Here is a 21,255-nt window from a genome sequence, read left to right as displayed (position 1 = left end):
CCCCTCCTCCTGCCTGCCCTCTGGTCTCCCATCAATGCCAGTGCACTAGCAGCACCCAGCCAGAAGCCAGCAGCAAGAGAACCCAGGTGAAGCCATGGATTGGTATGAACCACCCCCACCCCAAGCACACAGCAGGGAAGAAAAGAGAGGAAGGTGAGTGGAAGTGAGGTCCAGTGGAGAAAAACTAACACGCTGGGTAGTTGACGTTCCCTCTGGTGTGACCCCAAGCTACCTTCCAGATTCACCCCCTGCACCCTCTGTCTCCACTCTGCAGGGAACCCACTTGGCTCCTCTGAACTACGTTTCCCCATATCCCCTTTCATGTGTGTTTCTCATTAGGGTTAGCCACAAGAAGATTCCTGGGAAATTTTGGAGGGCAGAAGGGGGCATATTGAAATATTAATCCAATGCAGGTTTTGCACATTGAAGATGTCTTCCCATAGATGTTTTCTGGCCTTAGCTTGAGCAATCACTAGCTGGGAATGCCCTCCTCAAAGTGCTCCCAGCAGTCTGGCCATGGCTCCAGCAAGCAGCATTGTGGAGTGAGACCTCCCAGTGTGATTTTGAGGACTGCATGAGCTAAGGTGTGGAGCGCCAGGCCACTGCCCTGCAGGTGCTCATTATTTATTATCAAAGGTTTCCAGGTCGCAGGTGACATGCCACCTGCAGGGGTGGAACTCCGTAACTCCACTAGTCCTGATATGGAGTGTCACCTCCCTTTCTCAGAGCACCTGGTATTTCTCATTCACAAGGCTCTTTGCCATTCGTCCTTAGATAGTTATCTATCTTCACAGGTTTATTTTCATCTCCCTTCCTGGACTGCAAGCTCTTGAGGGTGGAACTGAGGCTTTGGTTGGCGCTGTGTCTATCCCTGGAGCCTGACAGAGGGCCCAACCCATTCTGGAGCCAAGTGAGATCTGCGGGCTTGGCTAAGTGGCTGAGTGGACAACATGCGGGGTTCTTCACAGGACAGACCCTCCCAAGGGTGCGCCCTCCTGAGCCCAGGGACAGAGTGCAGGCCGGGCCACCACTGCCTTCCTGCCCCTCTCAGACCCCATGCCTGCCCTGCTGGGACCCGAGGCTGCTGTAGCCTCCTCACCCAGGGCCCCTGGACGCACCTGCCTCCAGGAGTCCTGGCTCCTGTCCGCCCTGTGCAGGAAGCTGGCTGGGGACACCAGGGGAGGCCGGTAGGGAAAGGCCCTGGGGAGGTGGTGGCACATCCCAGGAAGGAGCAGCCAGGGCCCCTGCAAAGCAGCCATGCAGTCCCCTTCCCTTACCCTCGGGTTTCAAGAGGGAAATTCACACCCAAGCTGCAGACAACAGATGCATGTGATTAGCTGTATCATGGCATGCAGCAGTGTTTGGAGGACACGCGAGAGCCCGCTAAGGAAAGGTGAGCAGCAGTCACTTCAAGAGACAGACGAGGAAGGCTGAGCTGCCACGGCAGGTGTAACTTGCACAGGAAACATTTGCACAAGTGGTCAGCGAGCCCCTTATGCGCCCCAGTCCCCCATTTCTGCAAGGTGAGAAGCGGTGGGGGCAGGCAGCAGGGCAATCTCACCCGTCCACAGAAACCCAGATCCCCATGACATGGGCCACTTTCACTCCACATAAGCAGTATTGATCCTCCTTGATTAAATTTTCCCCTTTTCCAGTAATACCCTGAAAATCCAATTTATGAACTTGGCTTAATTGCCATCTCAGTAGCTGGCTTTGCAAACTCCCTTTATCCTAACTGTGTTTCCCACAAAAGGATATCAGCTTTTCCGTTTCTGCTCATTAAAGCTGGTCAGTTTAAATATTGTGCTTATTTCATCCAAAGTGGCCTCAGGTAAAAGCACAAAAGGAATTCCTCAGTCTCTGGTGCACGTGATGCTGTCTTCTGCCCTTGCCAGGGTGCACGGCTGGGTGGAATCAAACAAACAAATGTCTATCGATCCATCGAGCCAGTGGGTTGGCCCATACCTGACTAATGGACCAAGCTCAATTAGGCTCACATGGGCCAGTGGCAAATCACAGCAGAATATTCCACTCCACAGTGGGTTCTCTGGTGTACAGGAAGCCATATCTGAGACACTGAAGGTAGGTAGAGGGTTCTCAGCTCTTGCAGAAGTAATTTGAAATGAATATGCCAATGGCACGCAGGCAGCTTTGTCTGCAGATGCAGTGAACATCATGGCCATGGAGCAAACCCTTGGTGAGCTGTGGCTTTGAAGGAAGTTTGGTTAATGATGGCTCTAACAGCTAAGGGTCTGGATCACTCAGATAGGTTCACTTGGGTTTTTCTTTACCTTGAAAAAGCTTTGTATTAGTAATTAGTAATCCAAAGCTTTGGATTAGTAATTAGTAATCCAAAGCTTTGGATTAGTAAGCCTGGGCAACAGAGTGAGACCCCATCTCTAAATAAATAAATTTTTAAAAGTAAAAAATAATTAAAATCAATAAGTAAAATTTTAAAAATAATAATTTAAAAATATTTATATTAATAACACAGGCTTTTGCTAATAGCAAATTATCCCAAAATTTAGGAGATTAAAACAATAAACATGTATTATTTCACAGTTCTGGTGGATTGGAAATTCGGGAGGAGCTTAACTGAGAGGTTCTCGTTCAGGTCTTTCATGATGTTGCAGTCAAGCTGTCATCCAGGGCTGCAGTCTTCCAAAGGCTTGACTGGTGCTGAAGGATCCACTTCCAAGATGGCACACCCATATGGCTATTGTCAGGAGGCCTCAGTCTTTCACCACATGGGCCTCTTCATAAAGCTGCTTGAGTGTCCTTACACCATGGTAGCTAACTCCTCCAGAATGAATGATCCAAGAAAGAGCAAGGAAGAAAGTGCAATGCTTTTTGTGACCTAGTCTTTGAAGTCGCACATTGCTTTCACCACAGAGTACTTTACAGAAGTAAGTCACTAAGTCCTGCCTACACTCAAAAGGAAAGAAATTGGCTGGGCGCGGTGGCTCACGCCTGTAATCCCGGCACTTTGGGAGGCCAAGACGGGTGGATCACAAGGTCAGGAGATGGAGACCATCCTGGCTAACACAGTGAAACCCCATCTCTACTAAAAACACACAAAAAAAATTAGCCAGGCATGGTGGCAGGTGCCTGTAGTCCCAGCTACTCAGGAGGCTAAGGCAGGAGAATGGTGTGAACCCAGGAGGCAGAGCTTGCAGTGAGCTGAGATCGCACCACTGCACTCCAGCCTGGGTGACAAAGCAAGCCTCCGTCTCAAAAAATAAAGAAAGAAAGAAAGAAAAGAAAAGAAATTAAGTTTCACCTCTAATAGGGAGTATCCAAAGAACTTGTATATATGTTTGAATACTATCACAGGCCTACTGAAAAAACATCAACAAGAGTTGAACTTTGAGGCTAGGCAGATACGGGTATGAATTCCCCTTCTGTCTTTAGTTACCTTGGGTTTAATCTCTTCACACTTCAGTTTCCTCATCTGTAAATGAGGATAACATCTACATTGCCGAGTTATATGAGAATTTCATTAGTAATATATGTAAAGTATTCAACACAATACCTGGCACACAGTAAGAATTCAACTTAACATTGTTAGTATTTTCATTACTATTAAGAGCCAAGGAAAACATTTAGCATTCTTTACAGAGTTAATCTCTGGAGTAACTCCCCCCAACATAACTAAAACATCATAGGTAGAATTTATGTAGCTAAACAATAGATAATTATTTTTAATTGATAACTGATAAGTTTGAAGAGTGTCCTACAAATGACAACATCACATAAGGTCATTGATAGTCCCAACACATTCAACGTCCAAAATTCTTAGAAGTTTTTATGTATATTCTTCCTCTGAAGGTTCCAGAACCAACTGAGAATTATACTGCAGGCCTCTTCCATCTTGGACCATTCAAACTGGCTACCTCTCCCTTTGAAAGGAAATAAGTCAGAAAATATTTAATGTGATATTACAGGAGAATTGATCCAGATATCAAAACTCCCAGCTTCTAATGTGATAATAATACTTAAACTAATGGCCTGGCATGGCGGATCATGACTGTAATTCCAGTACTTTGGGAGGCTGAGATGGGTGAATCACTTGAGCCCAGGAGTTCAAGATCAGCCTAGACAACATAGCAAGATCCCATCTCTACAAAAAGAAAAAAATTAAAATTAGCTGGGTTTGGTGGCATACGTCTGTAGTCCCACCTGCTTGGAGGCTAAGGCAGGAGGATCACTTGGGACTATTCAAGGCTGCAGTGAGCTATAATTGTGCCACTGCACTCCAACCTGGGCAAAAGAGTGAGACACCCATCTCTAAATAAATAAGTAAATTTTAAAAAAAACTAAAATAAATAAGTAAAAATTTTTAAATAATAATTAAAAATATTTATACTAACAACACAGGCTTTTGCTATATGTGAGTTGTGTGACCTTGGACAAATCACTTAACTTCTCTCAGCCTCAGTTTTCTCAACCATAAATGAAGGTGCTAAATACCTGATTTCTTATATTTTGTCAGTCTCTAACTATCTTAATTCTCTGAATTTATCTGCTGGTGATATCTGAGGTTGGATAACTAAAAAGCTTATGTAGGCAAACCCAGAGAAAATTAAAGAGATCATTGCATATGCAAATGTACTGCTAATTGCAAATGTATTGCTTTAGGGAAAAAGCCTCTCAGGACCAGTATCTGGTAAAAACAAAATGCTGATTGGTATAAATAAATATACACTTACATGTGATAAAGCCAATTTTTCCAATTCAGCCTTATTCCTAAGATCTTTAAAATAGGCTAGAATTTCATCTACGAGTGTTGAGTTTTGTCCCTTATTTTCTAATCTGCATCAGTTAGGTTTCTCTTTGTCATGAAGCACCTCAAAATTCAGTGGCTGAAAACCACAGTCAACCATCCGGCAGTTTGCCATAGGTACATGAGTGGGCTAAGCCAAGTCCAGAAAAACCTTCCCAGCCCAGCTCAGCCCAAATGGCAGACCCAGATAATTATATGCTGTATTTGTCTGTTTTCATGCTGCTGATAAAGACATACCTAAGACTGAGAAGAAAAAGAGGTTTAAGGGACTTACAGTTCCACATGGCTGGGGAGGCCTCACAATCATGGCAGAAGGCAAAGAGGAGCAAGTCATGTCTTACATGGATGGTGGCAGGCAAAGAGAGAGCTTGTGCAGGGCAACTCCCATTTTTAAAACCATCAGATCTCATGAGACTCATTCACTATCACGAGAACAGCATAGGAAAGACCCACCCCCATAATCCAATCACCTCCCACCAGGTTCCTCAAACGACTCATGAGAATTGTGAGAGTTATAATTCAAGATGAGGTTTGGGTGGGGACACAGCAAAACCATACCATATGCTAAGTAAATGGTTGTTATCTTAGAAAACTTCATTTTAGGGTGATTTGTTTTGCATCAAAAATTGATTTATAGACTTTATAACCCATTTCTTTTCCATGTCTTATTGCCTTGGCTAGACATTCAGTACAGTGTCAGAACAATGATAATAATAGCCTTCCTTGTCTTTTCCCTAACTCTGATTTCCTATTAAATATAATGTTTATTTTAAAGTTCTAGAAGATACTGTCTATCAAATTAAGAAGTTTCCTTCTATTTCTACTGTGCTGAGCTTTTGCATAAATTAAGAGCTAAAATAGAAGCTGTTTTCATTCTTTAAGCATGGAACAGCCTTTTCCAGACAAACGGAAAACTTCTCCAACCAGACCACCTTGGGACTATCAGGACTGGCTTACAATGGAAGAGACAAAACCAAGACATAGGAAACATTTAAATCATAATACAGGACATAATATGATATTAAAGATATGAACTCAAGTCCAATAGAAGTTCAGAGGAGAATGTGAGACTGGCCTTGAAAAAAATGTAGTAGATGAAAAGCATTTTGATGACAGCACAGCAAGAGACAAATAGCAGACGTGTAGAAAATGGCAAAAACATGTTTGACTCTCCTCTGTGTTCACCTCGCCATTTCTGCTTCCTGGGTACGTGGAAGGATACATTTCCAAGCCTCTCTTAAAGCCATGTATCTGCAGGCTGATGGATGAAACGTGGGTGGAGGTGATATAAGCCACATCCAGTCCTGGCCTTTGAAAACATCTTGTGAGATCTTCCAGGGTTTCCATGGAAACTTCAAGGATGGCATAGCAACAAGCATAGTTTCCAGATGACATAGACATAGGACAGAAGTGGCCAGCATCGCTGATTACTACTTGGACTTGTTTGTAGCTACTTGGATGTGGCTCAGAAACTCCATCCAAGCCTCATTACACTGTGTTAAACCACTGAGATAGAGGGTTATTTGTTACAGCAGCTAACATTAATTACCCTAACTAGTACAACAAGCTATAATAGTAGAGGTCAAAGAGTTCAACAGTATCCTAGTAAATTTCTTAGTGACAAGCCACACTGTGTTATACCCATTGGACTGAAATTCTGGCATTCTGCTTCCCATTTTCCAAGACAGCCTTCATTTTGGGAGCTAAGGAAGAAATAACCTTTTTGCATTTCCTGTGAAAGGAGATGTACCTGTTATAATAAACAAATATCTATCAAGGCCATTGAATAATGGGTTCATAAAGGAGATGCTAAACAGTATTTCAAAGTAAAAAGTGCAGAACAGACTGAGACCTTCTGTTCTCAAGCAGATGAGAGCTTCCACAGTCAAAGGTAGCAGATTTCAGGTTCCTTATGTTTCGGAACAAATTTTAAAAGAACAACAATCCAGTAATGTGAAAGAGAACAATGCTACTCAGGTCTGCACACATTTTTGAGGTCTTCAGACTGTTCAGTTCCCACTCAATCTCCTTAACTTCAGCTAAGAGAATAACTTAAGCTTAACATCTATCAACAATGGCTCTACCAAAAGGAAGATGGTAATTAAATCCAATGAAGATATTAAGTCAGTCAAAAATAATTAGGACAGCCAGCAATCATACACATTTGTCTCCTGACACTGGGAAATAGGAATTTTACAGTGACCGAACCCTCAGAGGGTCCTAGCAGTGCCTGGAAACTTGATATTTAGAAGTCAATATCATTCAATGGCAAAATAATGTTCTGGGGGGTGGGCCAGAAGTAATTGTCACAGCCCTTCAGGCCTTTAATATAAATTCTCAAAGCTTTGAAACATAATACTAAAATGCACTGATAGCCCCTGTTCCTTAGACCCAGACAACTTCCCATCTGCAGCAGAAATGTGTAAGACCAACCACCTTGTTCTAATAAGATCTCAAAAATATGTCTCTTGGTCAAACTATCCTGACTTACCCAAGGTGACACAGCCAACAAATGGCAGGTCCAAGATTTAATCCCAGGCAGTTTAACACGATAGGCCTTACTCATAACCAATACACTATAACACCATGTAATAAGACACTAACAATATGGGGCACTAATACTATAACACACTAATAATATGATACAAAATGATAATATGCCATAATAAATCAGAGATCATGCCAGCCTTTATACCCATGCCCTCTTCACTCAGAAATCATCCTGGCTGTCTCTTCACCAAGATCTTGTTGCTCAAGTACATTTACTTTAACTGGACAGGTCTAGGACTTAGAGGAATGCAGCATAACAAAGTCATAAGTGATATTTCTTCCAGAGGTAATCTTATGAGTCTCTATACCACCTCTACTCTGCCCACAACTGTCCTAATACACACACACATACAGAGAGAGAGAGAGAGAGAGAGAGAGATGCATATTTTCCTGGTCTCAGGCAATTTCAACATTCTTGCCAGTAGTTAGACTGCACGGTAAGTGGATTTTGTAGTTGAAAAAAGAAAAAGATATCAAGGTGGACTCTAATTGGTTCTTCAAATCAAAGATGGGGAGAAACAAAAGCTTAATGTCATTTCTAGTGAGCAGAATAAGTCAAGGTGCCAACGGTAGCTGTGTAGAGTATTTACTTTCAGTCCATCCTGCCTAATCCATCACAGTGAACACTTAATATTCAAATTCCAAAGCTTCCGGAGAATATACCCAGAACTGTTAACTTAATGGATGGAACTACAGTAACTTCAAAGACCTCTAAAATGAGATACCCGGTATGGGTTTTGGTAAAAAGAAGAGGGAAACAATTCAATTTGATAAAGAGGTGTTGGGTATCACTAATTGCCAAGTCCTGGACTTGGCATAACAGGTTAGAGGAGGAATTAGACCTAGTTCCAGCACTAAGGAAGGTCATAAGGACATGAGGAGAATTTGTCCCATCTAATTACATGACAGTGTGCTAATATTTCTAATAGTGGTGATACTGTGTAGGTAGCACCAAAAACTCAGTAATTAATGCTGCTGGCAAGGAGTTGTGGTGGCAGAATGAAAGTGAAGGACAAATAGAACTTTGCCAAGGGGAAAGGGGGAAGAAACAACATGCAAATGGGACTCATTTCACCATCACACTTTGCGGAAGTCAAAAATATGAACATACAGTTAAAATAGAAGGCCATTTATAGAACCACAATTAGTCAGTTGCTCAAGCAAGAGACACCAGATTGATTTTCTCATTAGGTGGAAATCAAAAAAGAAATCTTTGGTGTCTTCTTTCATGAACTTCAGACATTGCCCTAAGACTATGTTTTGGCCTTAGTAAAAACAGTCTTGTGATAAGGGACCCCGTCACCCCATGTTTCAGAGCCATTATCCTGACTTTCCATAGTAAATCCATTAGTGATCTTTGGTTGTAAGCAACAGGCACTGATTCTAACTTGAGCAGAAGTTGAGTTTTTGGAGGACACCAGCCTACCAGTTTAAGAGAAAAGGTGGGAAAAAAGTAGGTCTAAATAGGGTGCAGTGGCTCACACCTGTAATCCCAGCACTTTGGGAACCCAAGGTAGAAGGATTGCCTGAGCAAAAGAGTTTGAGATCAGCCTGGGCAACACGGTGAGACCCTATCTCTACTAAAAAATTGTTTTAAAAATTAGCTGGGCATGGAGGCTGAGGGGGGAAGATCGCTTGAGCCTGGGAGACCGAGGCTGCAGTGAGCTATGATCACACCACTGCACTCCAGCCTGGGTGACAAAGCAAGACCCTGTCGCAAAAATAATAATAATAGTAAGTCTCAGAAACAAGAGAGAGACCAGGACAGCTCCGGAGTCTGGGTTACATAACAAATTAACAGCCTCACCAGTTCCAGAGATACAATGATATGCTCATATTGTCTTGTCCAAGCCTGCAGCAATCTACTCAAGACTCAAAGTCCCAGGAGGGAGCATCTGATCGGCTGACCATCGGTCAGCTCCTCACCCCTTGATCAGTGCAGAGTAGGACACCTTAATTTACAGCCCCAGCCACAATGCTCATGACAAGAGAAGCCTCTAGAAGGAAATCAAGGAGCCGCTACTAAAGGAAGCAGATATGGTTGCCAAGAGGCCCAAACCCGACAATGTCCTCACCATCCATGTGTTCATACATATTGTGTGTACACTGAAATTGGAGAACATTAGATTACGCAGATAATACCTAACAAGAGGGGTAAGGTGTAAGCAAGGCACAGTGGCTCATGCCTGTAATCCCAGCACTTTGGGGGGCCAAGGCAGGCAGATCACTTGAGGCCAGGAGTTCCAGACCAACCTTTGCCAACATGATGAAACCCTGTCTCTACAAAAAATACAAAACTCTACAAAAAATACAAAAACCCTGTCCCTACAAAAAATACAAAAAAAAGAGGGGTAAGTTGTGAAAGAACACTTTCTTAGGGGTGTCTGCTCAGCTTATAGCCCACAGGTTTAGGCTCCAGCAATTATGTTCACGTTAGGTTAATCCTTCCTCCCTCCCAAACCAGGCCATACCTGATTGGACCCGATCAACCTCTGACCCATAGGAAGCCAATCCATTGGCTGGAAACAAGCCAATCATATTTTTCTTTTGATAGACTGAGTTTCAAGACACAAAGAATAAGATTGAGAAATGAGTCAATATTAAAGGCAGAACCCTAAAGTGAGTTTCCAGGAATTCCTTCCTCTGAGGTCTTTAAAATTACCCTTCATGTTTTTCCTTCCTGACACCCATTCATTCATTGAATCTCTGGATTTCATGAGCAAATCCAGCATCCTCCTAATAAATTCTCTTCTTGCTCATGCCTCTGTTTCTATTCTTCTCAAAGCAATAGTCCCTGTCTAGTTGAAGATAAAAAGTTCACCCCATCCTCAGCTAACAGGAAGACAAATACCAAATTACCTGGTGTTTTTCTTTGCAAAAAAAATAACTCAACCAATTAACAAGGCCAAATTGCTTTTATCTACACCTTATTTTTTTTTAGTTACATTGTTTTCTTCTTTAATGTTTTTGACCCACAGTTGGTTAATCCACATATTCAGAACACACAGATATGATGGGCTGACTGTATACACATACAGACTGTAAACCACTAAAACACAGCATAATACTAATAAATCTTATTAGAATATTTTCCAATCACTATTTGTTCCCACATATTTCACTATTCACTGTTAATGTTTTTTTTTTATTACACTTTAAGTTCTAGGGTACATGTGCACAACATGCAGGTTTGTTACATATGTATACATGTGCCGTGTTGGTTTGCTGCACCCATTAACTCGTCATTTACATTAGGTATTTCTCCTAACGCTATCCCTCCCCCAACCCCCCACCCCCCCACCCCACGACAGGCCCCGGTGTGTGATGTTCCCCACCCTGTGTCCAAGTGTTCTCATTGTTCAATTCCCATCTATGAGTGAGAACATGTGGTGTTTGGTTTTCTGTCCTTGCGATAGTTTGCTCAGAATGATGGTTTTCAGCTTCATCCATGTTGCTACAAAGGACATGAACTCATCCTTTTTTATGGCTGCATAGTATTCCATGGTGTATATGTGCCACATTTTCTTAAACTAGTCTATCATTGATGGACATTTGGGTGGGTTCCAAGTCTTTGCTATTGTGACTAGTGCCGCAATAAACATACATGTGCATGTGTCTTTATAGTAGCTTGATTTACAATCCTTTGGGTATATACCAGTAAAGAGATCGCTGGGACAAATGGTATTTCTAGTTCTAGATCCTTGAGGAATCGCCACACTGTCTTCCACAATGGTTGAACTAGTTTACACTCCCACCAACAGTGTAAAAGTGTTCCTGTTTCTCCACATCCTCTCCAGCACCTGTTGTTTCCTGACTTTTTAATGATCACCATTCTAACTGGTGTGAGATGGTATCTCATTGTGGTTTTGATTTGCATTTCTCTGATGACGAGTATTTTTTCATGTGTCTGTTGGCTACATAAATGTCTTCTTTTCAAATGTGTCTGTTCATATCCTTTGCCGACTTTTTGATGGGGTTGTTTGATTTTTTCTTGTAAATTAGTTTAAGTTCTTTGTAGATTCTGGATATTAGCCCTTTGTCAGATGGGTAGATTGCAAAAATTTTCTCCCATTCTGTAGGTTGCCTGTTCACTCTGATGGTAGTTTCTTTTGCTGTGCAGAAGCTCTTTAGTTTAATTAGATCCCATTTGTCAATTTTGGCTTTTGTTGCCATTGCTTTTGGTGTTTTAGTCATGAAGTCCTTGTCCATGCCTATGTCCTGAATGGTATTGCCTAGGTTTTCTTCTAGGACTTTTATGGTTTTAGGTCGAACATTTAAGTCTTTAATTCATCTTGAATTAATTTTTGCATAAGGTGTAAGGAAGATATCCAGTTTCAGCTTTCTACACATGGCTAGCCAGTTTTCCCAGCACCATTTATTAAATAGGGAATCCTTTCCCTGTTGCATGTTTTTGTCAGGTTTGTCAAAGATCAGATGGTTGTAGATGTGCAGTGTTATTTCTGAGGCCTCTGTTCTGTTCCATTGGTCTATATCTCTGTTTTGGTACTAGTACCATGCTGTTTTGGTTACTGTAGCCTTGCAGTACAGTTTGAAGTCAGGTAGCGTGATGCCTCCAGCTTTGTTCTTTTGGCTTAGGATTGTCTTGGCTATGTGGGCTCTTTTTTGGTTCCATATGAACTTTAAAGTAGGTTTTTCCAATTCTGTGAAGAAAGTCATTGGTAGCTTGATGGGGATGGCATTGAATCTATAAATCACCTTGGGCAGTATGGCCATTTTCACCATACTGATTCTTCCTATCCATAAGCATGGAATGTTCTTCCATTTGTTTGTGTCCTCTTTTATTTCGTTGAGCAGTGGTTTGTAGTTCTCCTTGAAGAGGTCCTTCACATCCCTTGTAAGTTGGATTCCTAGGTATTTTATTCTCTTTGTAGCAATTGTGAATGGGAGTTCACTCATGATTTGGCTCTCTGTTTGTCTGTTATTGGTGTATAAGAATGCTTGTGATTTTTGCACATCAATTTTGTATCCTGAGACTTTGCTGAAGTAGCTTATCAGCTTAAGGAGATTTTGGGCTGAGATGATGGGGTTTTCTAAATATACAATCATGCCATCTGCAAATAGGGACAATTTGACTTCCTCTTTTCCTAATTGAATACCCTTTATTTCTTTCTCTTGCCTGATTGCCCTGGCCAGAACTTCCAACACTATGTTGAATAGGAGTGGTGAAAGAGGACATCCTGTCTTGTGCCAGTTTTCAAAGGGAATGCTTCCAGTTTTGCCTATTCAGTGTGATACTGGCCGTTGGTTTGTCATAAATAGCTCTTATCATTTTGAGATACATTCCATCAATACCTAGTTTATTGAGCTTTTAGCATGAAGGGCTATCAAATTTTATCGAAGGCCTTTTCTGCATCTATTGAGATAATCATGTGGTTTTTGTCTTTGGTTCTGTTTATGTGATGGATTATGTTTGTTGATTTGCATATATTGAACCAGTCTTGCATCCCAGGGATGAAGCCCACTTGATCGTGGTGGATAAGCTTCTTGATGTGCTGCTGGATTCGGTTTGCCAGTATTTTATTGAGGATATTCGCATTGATGTTCATCAGGGATATTGGTCTAAAATTCTCTTTTTTTGTTGTCTATCTGCCAGGCTTTGGTATCAGGATGATGCTGGCCTCATAAAATGAGTTATGGAGGATTCCCTCTTTTTCTATTGATTGGAATAGTTTCAGAAGGAATGGTACTAGCTCTTCTTTGTACCTCTGGTAGAATTCGGCTGTGAATCTGTCTGGTCCTGAACTTTTTGTGGTTGGTAGGCTATTAATTATTGCCTCAATTTCAGAGCCTGTTATTGGTCTATTCAGCAATTCAGCTTCTTCCTGGTTTAGTCTTGGGAGAGTGTATGTGTCCAGGAATTTATCCATTTCTTCTAGATTTTCTAGTTTATTTGTGTAGAGGTGTTTATAGTATTCTCTGACAGTAGTTTATATTTCTGTGGGATCGGTGGTGATATTCTCTTTATCATTTTTTATTGTGTCTATTTGATTCTTCTCTCTTTTCTTCTTTATTAGTCTTGCTAGTGGTCTATCAATTTTGTTGATATTTCAAAAAACCAGCTCCTGGATTCATTGATTTTTTGAAGGGTTTTTTGTGTCTCTATCTCCTTCAGTTCTGCTCTGATCTTAGTTACTTCTTGCCTTCTGCTACCTTTTGAATTTGTTTGCTCTTGCTTCTCTAGTTCTTTTAACTGTGATGTTAGGGTGTCGATTTTAGATCTTTCCTGCTTTCTCTTGTGGGCATTTAGTGCTATAAATTTCCCTCTACACACTGCTTTAAATGTGTCCCAGAGATTCTGGTACACTGTGTCTTCATTCTCATTAGTTTCAAAGAACATCTTTATTTCTGTCTTCATTTCATTATTTACCCAGTAGTCATTCAGGAGCAGGTTGTTCAGTTTCCATGTAGTTGTGCGGTTTTGAGTGAATTTCTTAATCCTGAGTTCTAATTTGATTGCACTGTGGTCTGAGAGACAGTTTGTTATGATTTCTGCTCTTTTACATTTGCTGAGGAGTGCTTTACTTCCAACTATGTGGTCAGTTTTGAAATAAGTGAGATGTGGTGCTGAGAAGAATGTATATTCTGTTGATTTGGGGTGGAGAGTTCTATAGATGTCTATTAGGTCTGCTTGGTGCAGAGCTGAGTTCAAGTCCTGGATATCCTTGTTAATCTTCTGTCTCGTTGATCTAATATTGACAGTGGGGTGTTAAAGTCTCCCATTATTATTGTGTGGGAGTCTAAGTCTCTTTTTAGGTCTCTCAGGCCTTGCTTTATGAATCTGGGTGCTCCTGTATTGGGTGCATATATATTTAGGATAGTTAGCTCTTCTTGTTGAATTGATCCCCTTACCGTTATGTAATAGCCTTCTTTGTCTCTTTTGATCTTTGTTGGCTTAAAGTCTGTTTTATCAGAGACTAGGACTGCAGCCCCTGCTTTTTTTTGCTTTCCATTTGCTTAGTAGATCTTCCTCCATCCCTTTATTTTGAGCCTATGTGTGTCTCTGCACGTGAGATGGGTCTCCTGAATACAGCACACTGATGGGTCTTGATTCTTTATCCAATTTGCCAGTCTGTGTCTTTTAATTGGGGCATTTAGCCCATTTACATTTAAGGTGAATACTGTTATGTGTGAATTTGATCCTGTCATTGTGATGTTAACTGGTTATTTTTCCCGTTAGTTGATGCAGTTTCTTCCTAGCATCAACAGTCTTTACAATTTGGCTTGTTTTTGTAGTGGCTAGTGCCGGTTGTTCCTTTCCATGTTTAGTGCTTCCCTCAGGAGCTCTTGTAAAGCAGGCCTGGTGGTGACAAAATCTCTCAGCATTTGTTTGTCTGTAAAGGATTTTATTTCTCCTTTGCTTATGAAGCTTAGTTTGGCTGGATATGAAATTCTGGGTTGAAAATTCTTTTCTTTAAGAATGTTGAATATTGGCCCCCATTCTCTTCTGGCTTGTAGGGTTTCTGCCAAGAGATCTGCTGTTAGTCTGATGAGCTTTCCTTTATGGGTAACCCGACCTCTCTCTCTGGCTGCCCTTAGCGTTTTTTCCTTCATTTCAACTTTGGTGAATCTGACAATTCTGTGTCTCGGGGTTGCTCTTCTCGAGGAGTATCTTTGTGGTGTTCTCTGTATTTCCTGAATTTGAATGTTGGCCTGCCTTGCTAGGTTGGGGAAGTTCTCCTCGATAATATCCTGAAGAGTGTTTTCCAGCTTGGTTCCATTCTCCCTGTCACTTTCAGGTACACCAATCAGACATAGATTTGGTCTTTTCACATAGTCCCATATTTCTTGGAGGCTTTGTTCGTTTGTTTTTACTCTTTTTTCTCTAAACTTCTCTTCTCGCTTCATTAATTTGATCTTCAATCACTGATACCCTTTCTTCCACTTGATCAAATCAGCTATTGAAGCTTGTGCCTGCATCACGTAGTTCTCATGCCATGGTTTTCAGCTCCATCAGGTCATTTAAGATCTTCTCTACACTGTTTATTCTAGTTAGCCATTCGTCTAATCTTTTTTCAAGGTTTTTAGCTTCCTTGTGATGGGTTTGAACATCCTCCTATAGCTCAGAGAAGTTTGTTATTACCGACTTTCTGAAGCCTACTTCTGTCAAATCATCAGTCATTCTCTGTCCTGCTTTGTTCCATTGCTGGAGAGGAGCTGTGATCCTTTGGAGGAGAAGGGGCGCTCTAGTTTTTAGAATTTTCAGCTTTTCTGCTCTGGTTTCTCCCCATCTTTGTGGTTTTATCTACCTTTCGTCTTTGATGATGGTGACCTACAGATGGGGTTTTGGTGTGGATGTCCTTTTTGTTGATGTTGATGCTATTCCTTTCTGTTTGTTAGTTTTCCTTCTAACAGTCAGGTCCCTCAGCTGCAGGTCTGCTGGAGTTTGCTGGAGGTCCACTTCAGACCCTGTTTGCCTGGGTACCAACGGTGGATGCTGCAGAACAGCAAATATTGCTGCCTGATCCTTCCTCTGGAAGCTTCATCTCAGAGCGGCACCCAGCTGTATGAGGTGTCAGTTGGCCCCTACTGGGAGGTGTCTCCCAGTTAGGTTACCCAGGGGTCAGGGACCCACTTGAGGGGGCAGTCCATCCATTCTCAGAGCTCAAACACTGTGCTGGGAGAACCACTGCTCTCTTCAGAGCTGTCAGACAAGGACGTTTTTCTATCTACACTTTAAAAGGAAGCAAATTAAAAATCCAAAATACCCAGATAAGTATGTTTGAACTTTACCCCAAGACCTCAAAAGTTGATCAATGTTAACTAAAGTTGAAAAAATGTAAGAGTCTCAAGACCAAAAATGTAACAATTGTGCCACAGAGTAGGAAAAAAAAATTTAGGTTCTTGGGGAAAAAAATTACTGAATTTTTTCTTTGAGAAAGCAAAATCTGTTGAAGAAATAGTTAACTGTCTTTGCTAAAGGACTCTTCAGAATGATCTCAGAAAGAAAGGGGTGGATTGAGCCAGAGAGAGAGAATATGCACCGTAAATCAGAATAATTACATTACTTGGCTGTCTGTATCACTCCTTTTTCTCCCAATCAATTTTTTAAATTATGATAAGATCAGTTTTGAGTTTGAATCTTTTCATAATCCATTCAGACACCTTTAAGTGAAAGTAAAATATATTGTACTCTTAAAAAAGGGAATATATATATATTCACATTTGATCGAAAACCCAGTGAGAAGTAAAATGCGCAGTTGATAAAGACATAAATTATCATTTGCATGGGGCTGATGAGAGCCTGGTTCTAATAGAGCTGGTATTAAATCAGAATTGCAGTAATGCTTTCCTGAGCCTGATTATAAGTATCTAAGCATCCTCTACTAAAGTATACTCAGCACTCCATATATTACAGTTGGCTGTCCACCAACAACTACCAATCTGGGTGGAGAGGAAGATTTTTTGTGTTGTTTCACAAAAATCACTGCCCACCACTGAAGCCTTATCAATGAGAATAAAGCTCAGATTCCATTCCCATCTCCCACAGAGCTGCATCCCAAGAAAGGCCAGGTTTACACAGTCCTACTTCCCAGGAGAGCCATCCAACTGGCATTCAGGCCTGAGCGCTAAGGTATCTGTGGCTATGATTTTCAAAAGTCAATCCTGGAAACAGTTTGGCAGCTCCTCAAAAAGTTAAACATAGAATTACTATATGACCTGGCAATTCTTCGCCTAGGTTTGTACTCTCCCCCAACTCCATCCCACCAAAACATATTAGCACTCAGATACTTGAACACGAATGTTCAGCACTATTCACAGTAGCTAAGAGGTGGAGACAACCCAAGTGTCCATCAATACAGTAATAGATAAACAAATTGTGATTTCTCCATACAATGGACTGTTATTCAGACATAAAAAGGAATGAAGTTCTGATCCATGCTACAGCGATGAACTCAAAAGCATTACACTCAGTGAAAAAAAAGCCAGACACAAAAGCATATTGCATGGTCTCATTTACATGAAATATCTAAAATCAGCAAATCCATAGACACGGAATGCAGGTTGGTGGTTATCAAGAGCAGGGCAGGGAATGGAAAGCCACTCCTTACCTGCTTAAAATGTCCTGGAACTCAACAGAGGTGGTGGAGGGACGACACTGCAAATGTACTAAATGCCACTGAATTGTTCACTTTAAAATGGTTAATTTCATGTTATATTAATTCATCTCAATAGAAAAATATAATTTTCCTTGCCAAAATGGCCAGTTCTTTCCATTTTTAGAACAAACAGACTCATACATCCAATTTTTCTTCTTTTAACACTTTCTGGCCACCCGGCTTCCCCAAACATTAGCTCAAATACATCATGTTTTGATTACAAGGAGCAAAAGCAGAAAGCAGGGTTACACATCCAACTAATACCAATGTAAAAAAACAAAGCTAAATTTCACACTCTTATGCTCAAGAATTATATCAGCAATACTGAGAAAAGTTTAACTAATGTTTCAAATGATTCCATAATGGTCTAGAGACAGGAAACAAGATCATTTACTTCTCACCATCACAAAGAAAGGTATAGGAAGAATTGGCCTTGTATTTGTCAGATTTCTTTAGAGGGGAACTAATAGGATAGATATATATAAAGGGGAGTTTATTAAGGAGTATTAATTCACATGATCACAAGGTCCCACAATAGGCCATCTGCAAGCTGAGGAGCAAGGAAGCCAGTTTGAGTCCCAAAGCTGAAGAACTTGGAGTCTGATGTTCGAGGGCAGGAAACATCCAGCATGGCAGAAAGATGTAGGCTGGGAGCTTAAGCCAGTCTAGCCTTTTCATGTTCTTCTGTCTGCTTTATATTCTGGCTGTGCTGGCAGCTGATTAGATGGTGCAAACCCAGATTAAGGCTGGGTCTGCCTTGGCCAACCCACTGACTCAAATGTTAATCTCCTTTGGCAACACCCTCACAGACACACCCAGGATCAATACTTTGCATCCTTCAATCCAATCAAGTTGACACTCGGTATTAATCATCACAAGTCTATTTTCTCCATCTCTCTCCTTAGGCCAGCAGCTATTTGGAAAAAATATGCATATTGCTAAGTTTTGCTATAAATAAAATGTTATAATAATGTTGACAAGAACAATGCTAATGATACTAACCTAAATTACAATGTCCATTGATTGTTTGCGAGTCAGGCACTGTGCTGGGTCCTCTTCCCCCCAACACACACACACTTCTAATTTATTCAAATTTTCCTCTAAACATGTCACCTGGGTAAGGTGATATCTACCTGTAATCCACCTCCCCCTTCTAGTTACAGCACCTGATTCTCCTTAAGGGCTCCACTTCTTCCCACACTCTGTCTACATGGTTCAGGTGGGGCTAACGCGGCCCCATCTCTGCCCAAGTGTGAACAATCAGCACCCATGACACCCATTTCTGGGGCTTTCTTTAGAGTCCATAAGAACAGGCACATTTCCAGAGGGATTGTTGCAAGACCAGAAGTGAGCCTGGAGCTGATGGCAGCCCTCTGCCAGGCACAGGGGAGAGCCCACTTCAGCATAACACCAACCCACAGTAGATAGAGCCCAGAGACGGACAGAGGATGTATCCTGACAGCAGGTCAGGACCCCTGGATCCAGCTGTGCCTAAAGCCCATCCTGCACTTGTCAGTTAAATCAGCCAATCATTTCCCTTTGTGCTAAGGTCAGTTTCAACTGATTTTTCTGTTGCCATCAAGAGAATCTGGCCTGGAACACTAGAGATTAGCAAATAAAATAATCACATAAAGAAAATGCTCTGCCAGGCATGAGGGCTCATGACTGCAATCCCAGCATTTTGAGAGACTGAAGCAGGAGGATTACCTGGGCCCAGAAGTTCAATACCAGTCTGGGAAACTTGGGAGACCCTTTCTCTACAAATAAAAAATTTGCCAGGTGTGCTGGCACACCTGTAGTCCCAGCTACTCCAAAGGCTGAGGTGTGAGAATCACTGGAGCCCAGGGTTTTGAGGCTGCAGTGAGTTATGATTGTGCCACTGCAGTTCAGCCTGGGCAACAGAACAAGACCCTGTGGAAAAAGGGAAAGGGAAGGGAGGGGAGGGGAGGGGAGAAGGAAGGGAGAGAGAAAAGAGAAGAGAAGAGAAAAGAAAAGAAAAAAATAAAGAAGGAAGGCAGGGAGACAGGAAAGCAGGCAGAGAGGAAGAGAGAAAGAGAAGGCAGGAAGGCGAGAGAGAGAGGAAAGAAAATGACAGAAAGATGGAAGAAAGGAAAGAAAGGAAAGGAAGAAGGAAGGAAGGAAGGAAGGCAGGAAGGAAGGAAGGAAAGGTGAGCTCAATCTTGGAATTAGTTTTAAAAAAAAGCATTGCTATTTTTTCTCTACTATCAGGATAAGGAAACTTGGATCTCTATTTCCTGAAGTTAACAAAAAGAAGGAAAAAAAAACTTGACTGAATCCCCTGGCTTTGCTAAGGCAAAGAAATCTTTTAGGGAACTTAAAGAAAAAAAAACTCCTTCAACAGGAAGTTTTTGGATAAACCCCATATTGTGTGTCTGTGTCTTTTTACTCAACTGTGGGATCCTTGAGAGCTGGAAAGACCTCTAAGCCATCTTGGCATCTCTCAAAGTATGTGGGGCAGTGCTATCCTCCCAGATTACTTGTGGAATGTGTGAAGCAGCATCTGGTGTGGACTATGGAAATGGAAACTCCATAGGAGTTTCTGAAAGAGCTGTTGACTGGCCCAATACAGAATGAAAATATACTTCAACTTATGCAATTACAACACACAAAGTTTGATTCATTAATTAAGTCACTGAACACGTATTAGATACTATTATGAGCCACACACTTTGATAGCTGCTGGGAATCCAGTGGCAAACAAAACAAGCATATCATCTACCTTCATGGAGCTAACAGAATAACTGGAGAGACAAACTTTGCAGAAAGAAAAACAGAAAGTAAATAATATACACTTACAAATAGGAGCAAATGCTGTGGGACTATAAGAAGATACTTGGGAAAAATTAATGGTAGGGGGTGGGCCTTTTGGAAAGGTGGTGTTGGAGCAGAGACCTATAGAAGGAGGGGGACCCACCAGGTGAAGAGGGCAGGGAACGCATCCTTGGAAGGGGGAACAGCAAGTGCAAAGGCCCTGAGGTGGGAATGAGTTGAGCATGGAGGCAAATGTAAGGAAAGCCAGTGTGTCTGGGGCACGGAGAGTAAGGAGGAGGGTGCCAGATAAACCTGCGGCCCCAGCCTGGGACAGACACAAGCCACCATCAGCCATGGTGGAGCACTTGGCATTCACTCTGAAGACAGATGACGGGGATTATTCACTGTATCTCAGCAGCCAAGGTAGTATTCTTTTAGCTGAATGGCAAGGCTCACACGTGGAACTGGAAACATAACTAGACTCACAAACACTGCATTTATATACTTTGTTTGCGTGGCTATAACAAAACACTTTAGACTGGGTGATTTCTAAACAACAGAAACTTATCACTCATAGTTCTGGAGGCTGGGAAGTCCAAGATCAAGGCACCAGTAGACTTGGTGTCTCCAGAGGGCCTGTTCCTCACAGGTGGTGCCTTCTCAGTGCCTCCTTCCATGGCAGAAGCGGTGAACAAGCTCCCTTAGGCCTCTTTTATAAGGTGTTGGTACTATGCATGAGGGTGAGGCCCTCATTATCTAATCACCTCCTCTGAAGACCATCACATTAAGAATTAACTTTCAACATATGAAAGTTGGAGAGGGGAACACAGACATTCAGACCACAGCCCACATTCACCTCATAGAGCAGCAGGTCTTTCTACTGCAGGTCCTGGGACAAGGTTCTAAAGAACCTGTTCCAGCCCCCACAGACAATGGCTGTGAGGACACCTAAGTATTAAGGTCAGACCAGTGACTCCCTGCAAAGACCAACCCCACGTCCACTGGGGACAGGATGTCTGAATTATCACTACA

General features: G+C 41.8%; 1 protein-coding gene across 3 annotated transcripts in view; it reads right to left on the bottom strand.

Annotated features, from left to right (window-relative positions):
• TMEM132B (transmembrane protein 132B) overlaps positions 1 to 21,255 on the bottom strand; it is a 522,146-nt gene that overhangs the window by 175,369 nt on the left and 325,522 nt on the right. The window contains exon 1 of one of the 3 annotated variants that reach the window (XM_054444269.2): positions 5,969 to 6,103. The exons of the other annotated variants lie outside the window; for them this stretch is intronic. Within the exon in view, the coding sequence (XP_054300244.1) occupies positions 5,969 to 6,081 (113 nt within the window). The 5' untranslated portion in view covers positions 6,082 to 6,103. Of the gene's footprint in view, positions 1 to 5,968; positions 6,104 to 21,255 lie in introns of those variants that run through there. 3 annotated transcript variants of the gene reach the window in all.

Source organism: Pongo pygmaeus, chromosome 10 (assembly GCF_028885625.2).
Source record: "Pongo pygmaeus isolate AG05252 chromosome 10, NHGRI_mPonPyg2-v2.0_pri, whole genome shotgun sequence".
NCBI lineage: Eukaryota > Metazoa > Chordata > Mammalia > Primates > Hominidae > Pongo > Pongo pygmaeus.
This window is presented reverse-complemented; position numbering and strand designations above follow the sequence as displayed.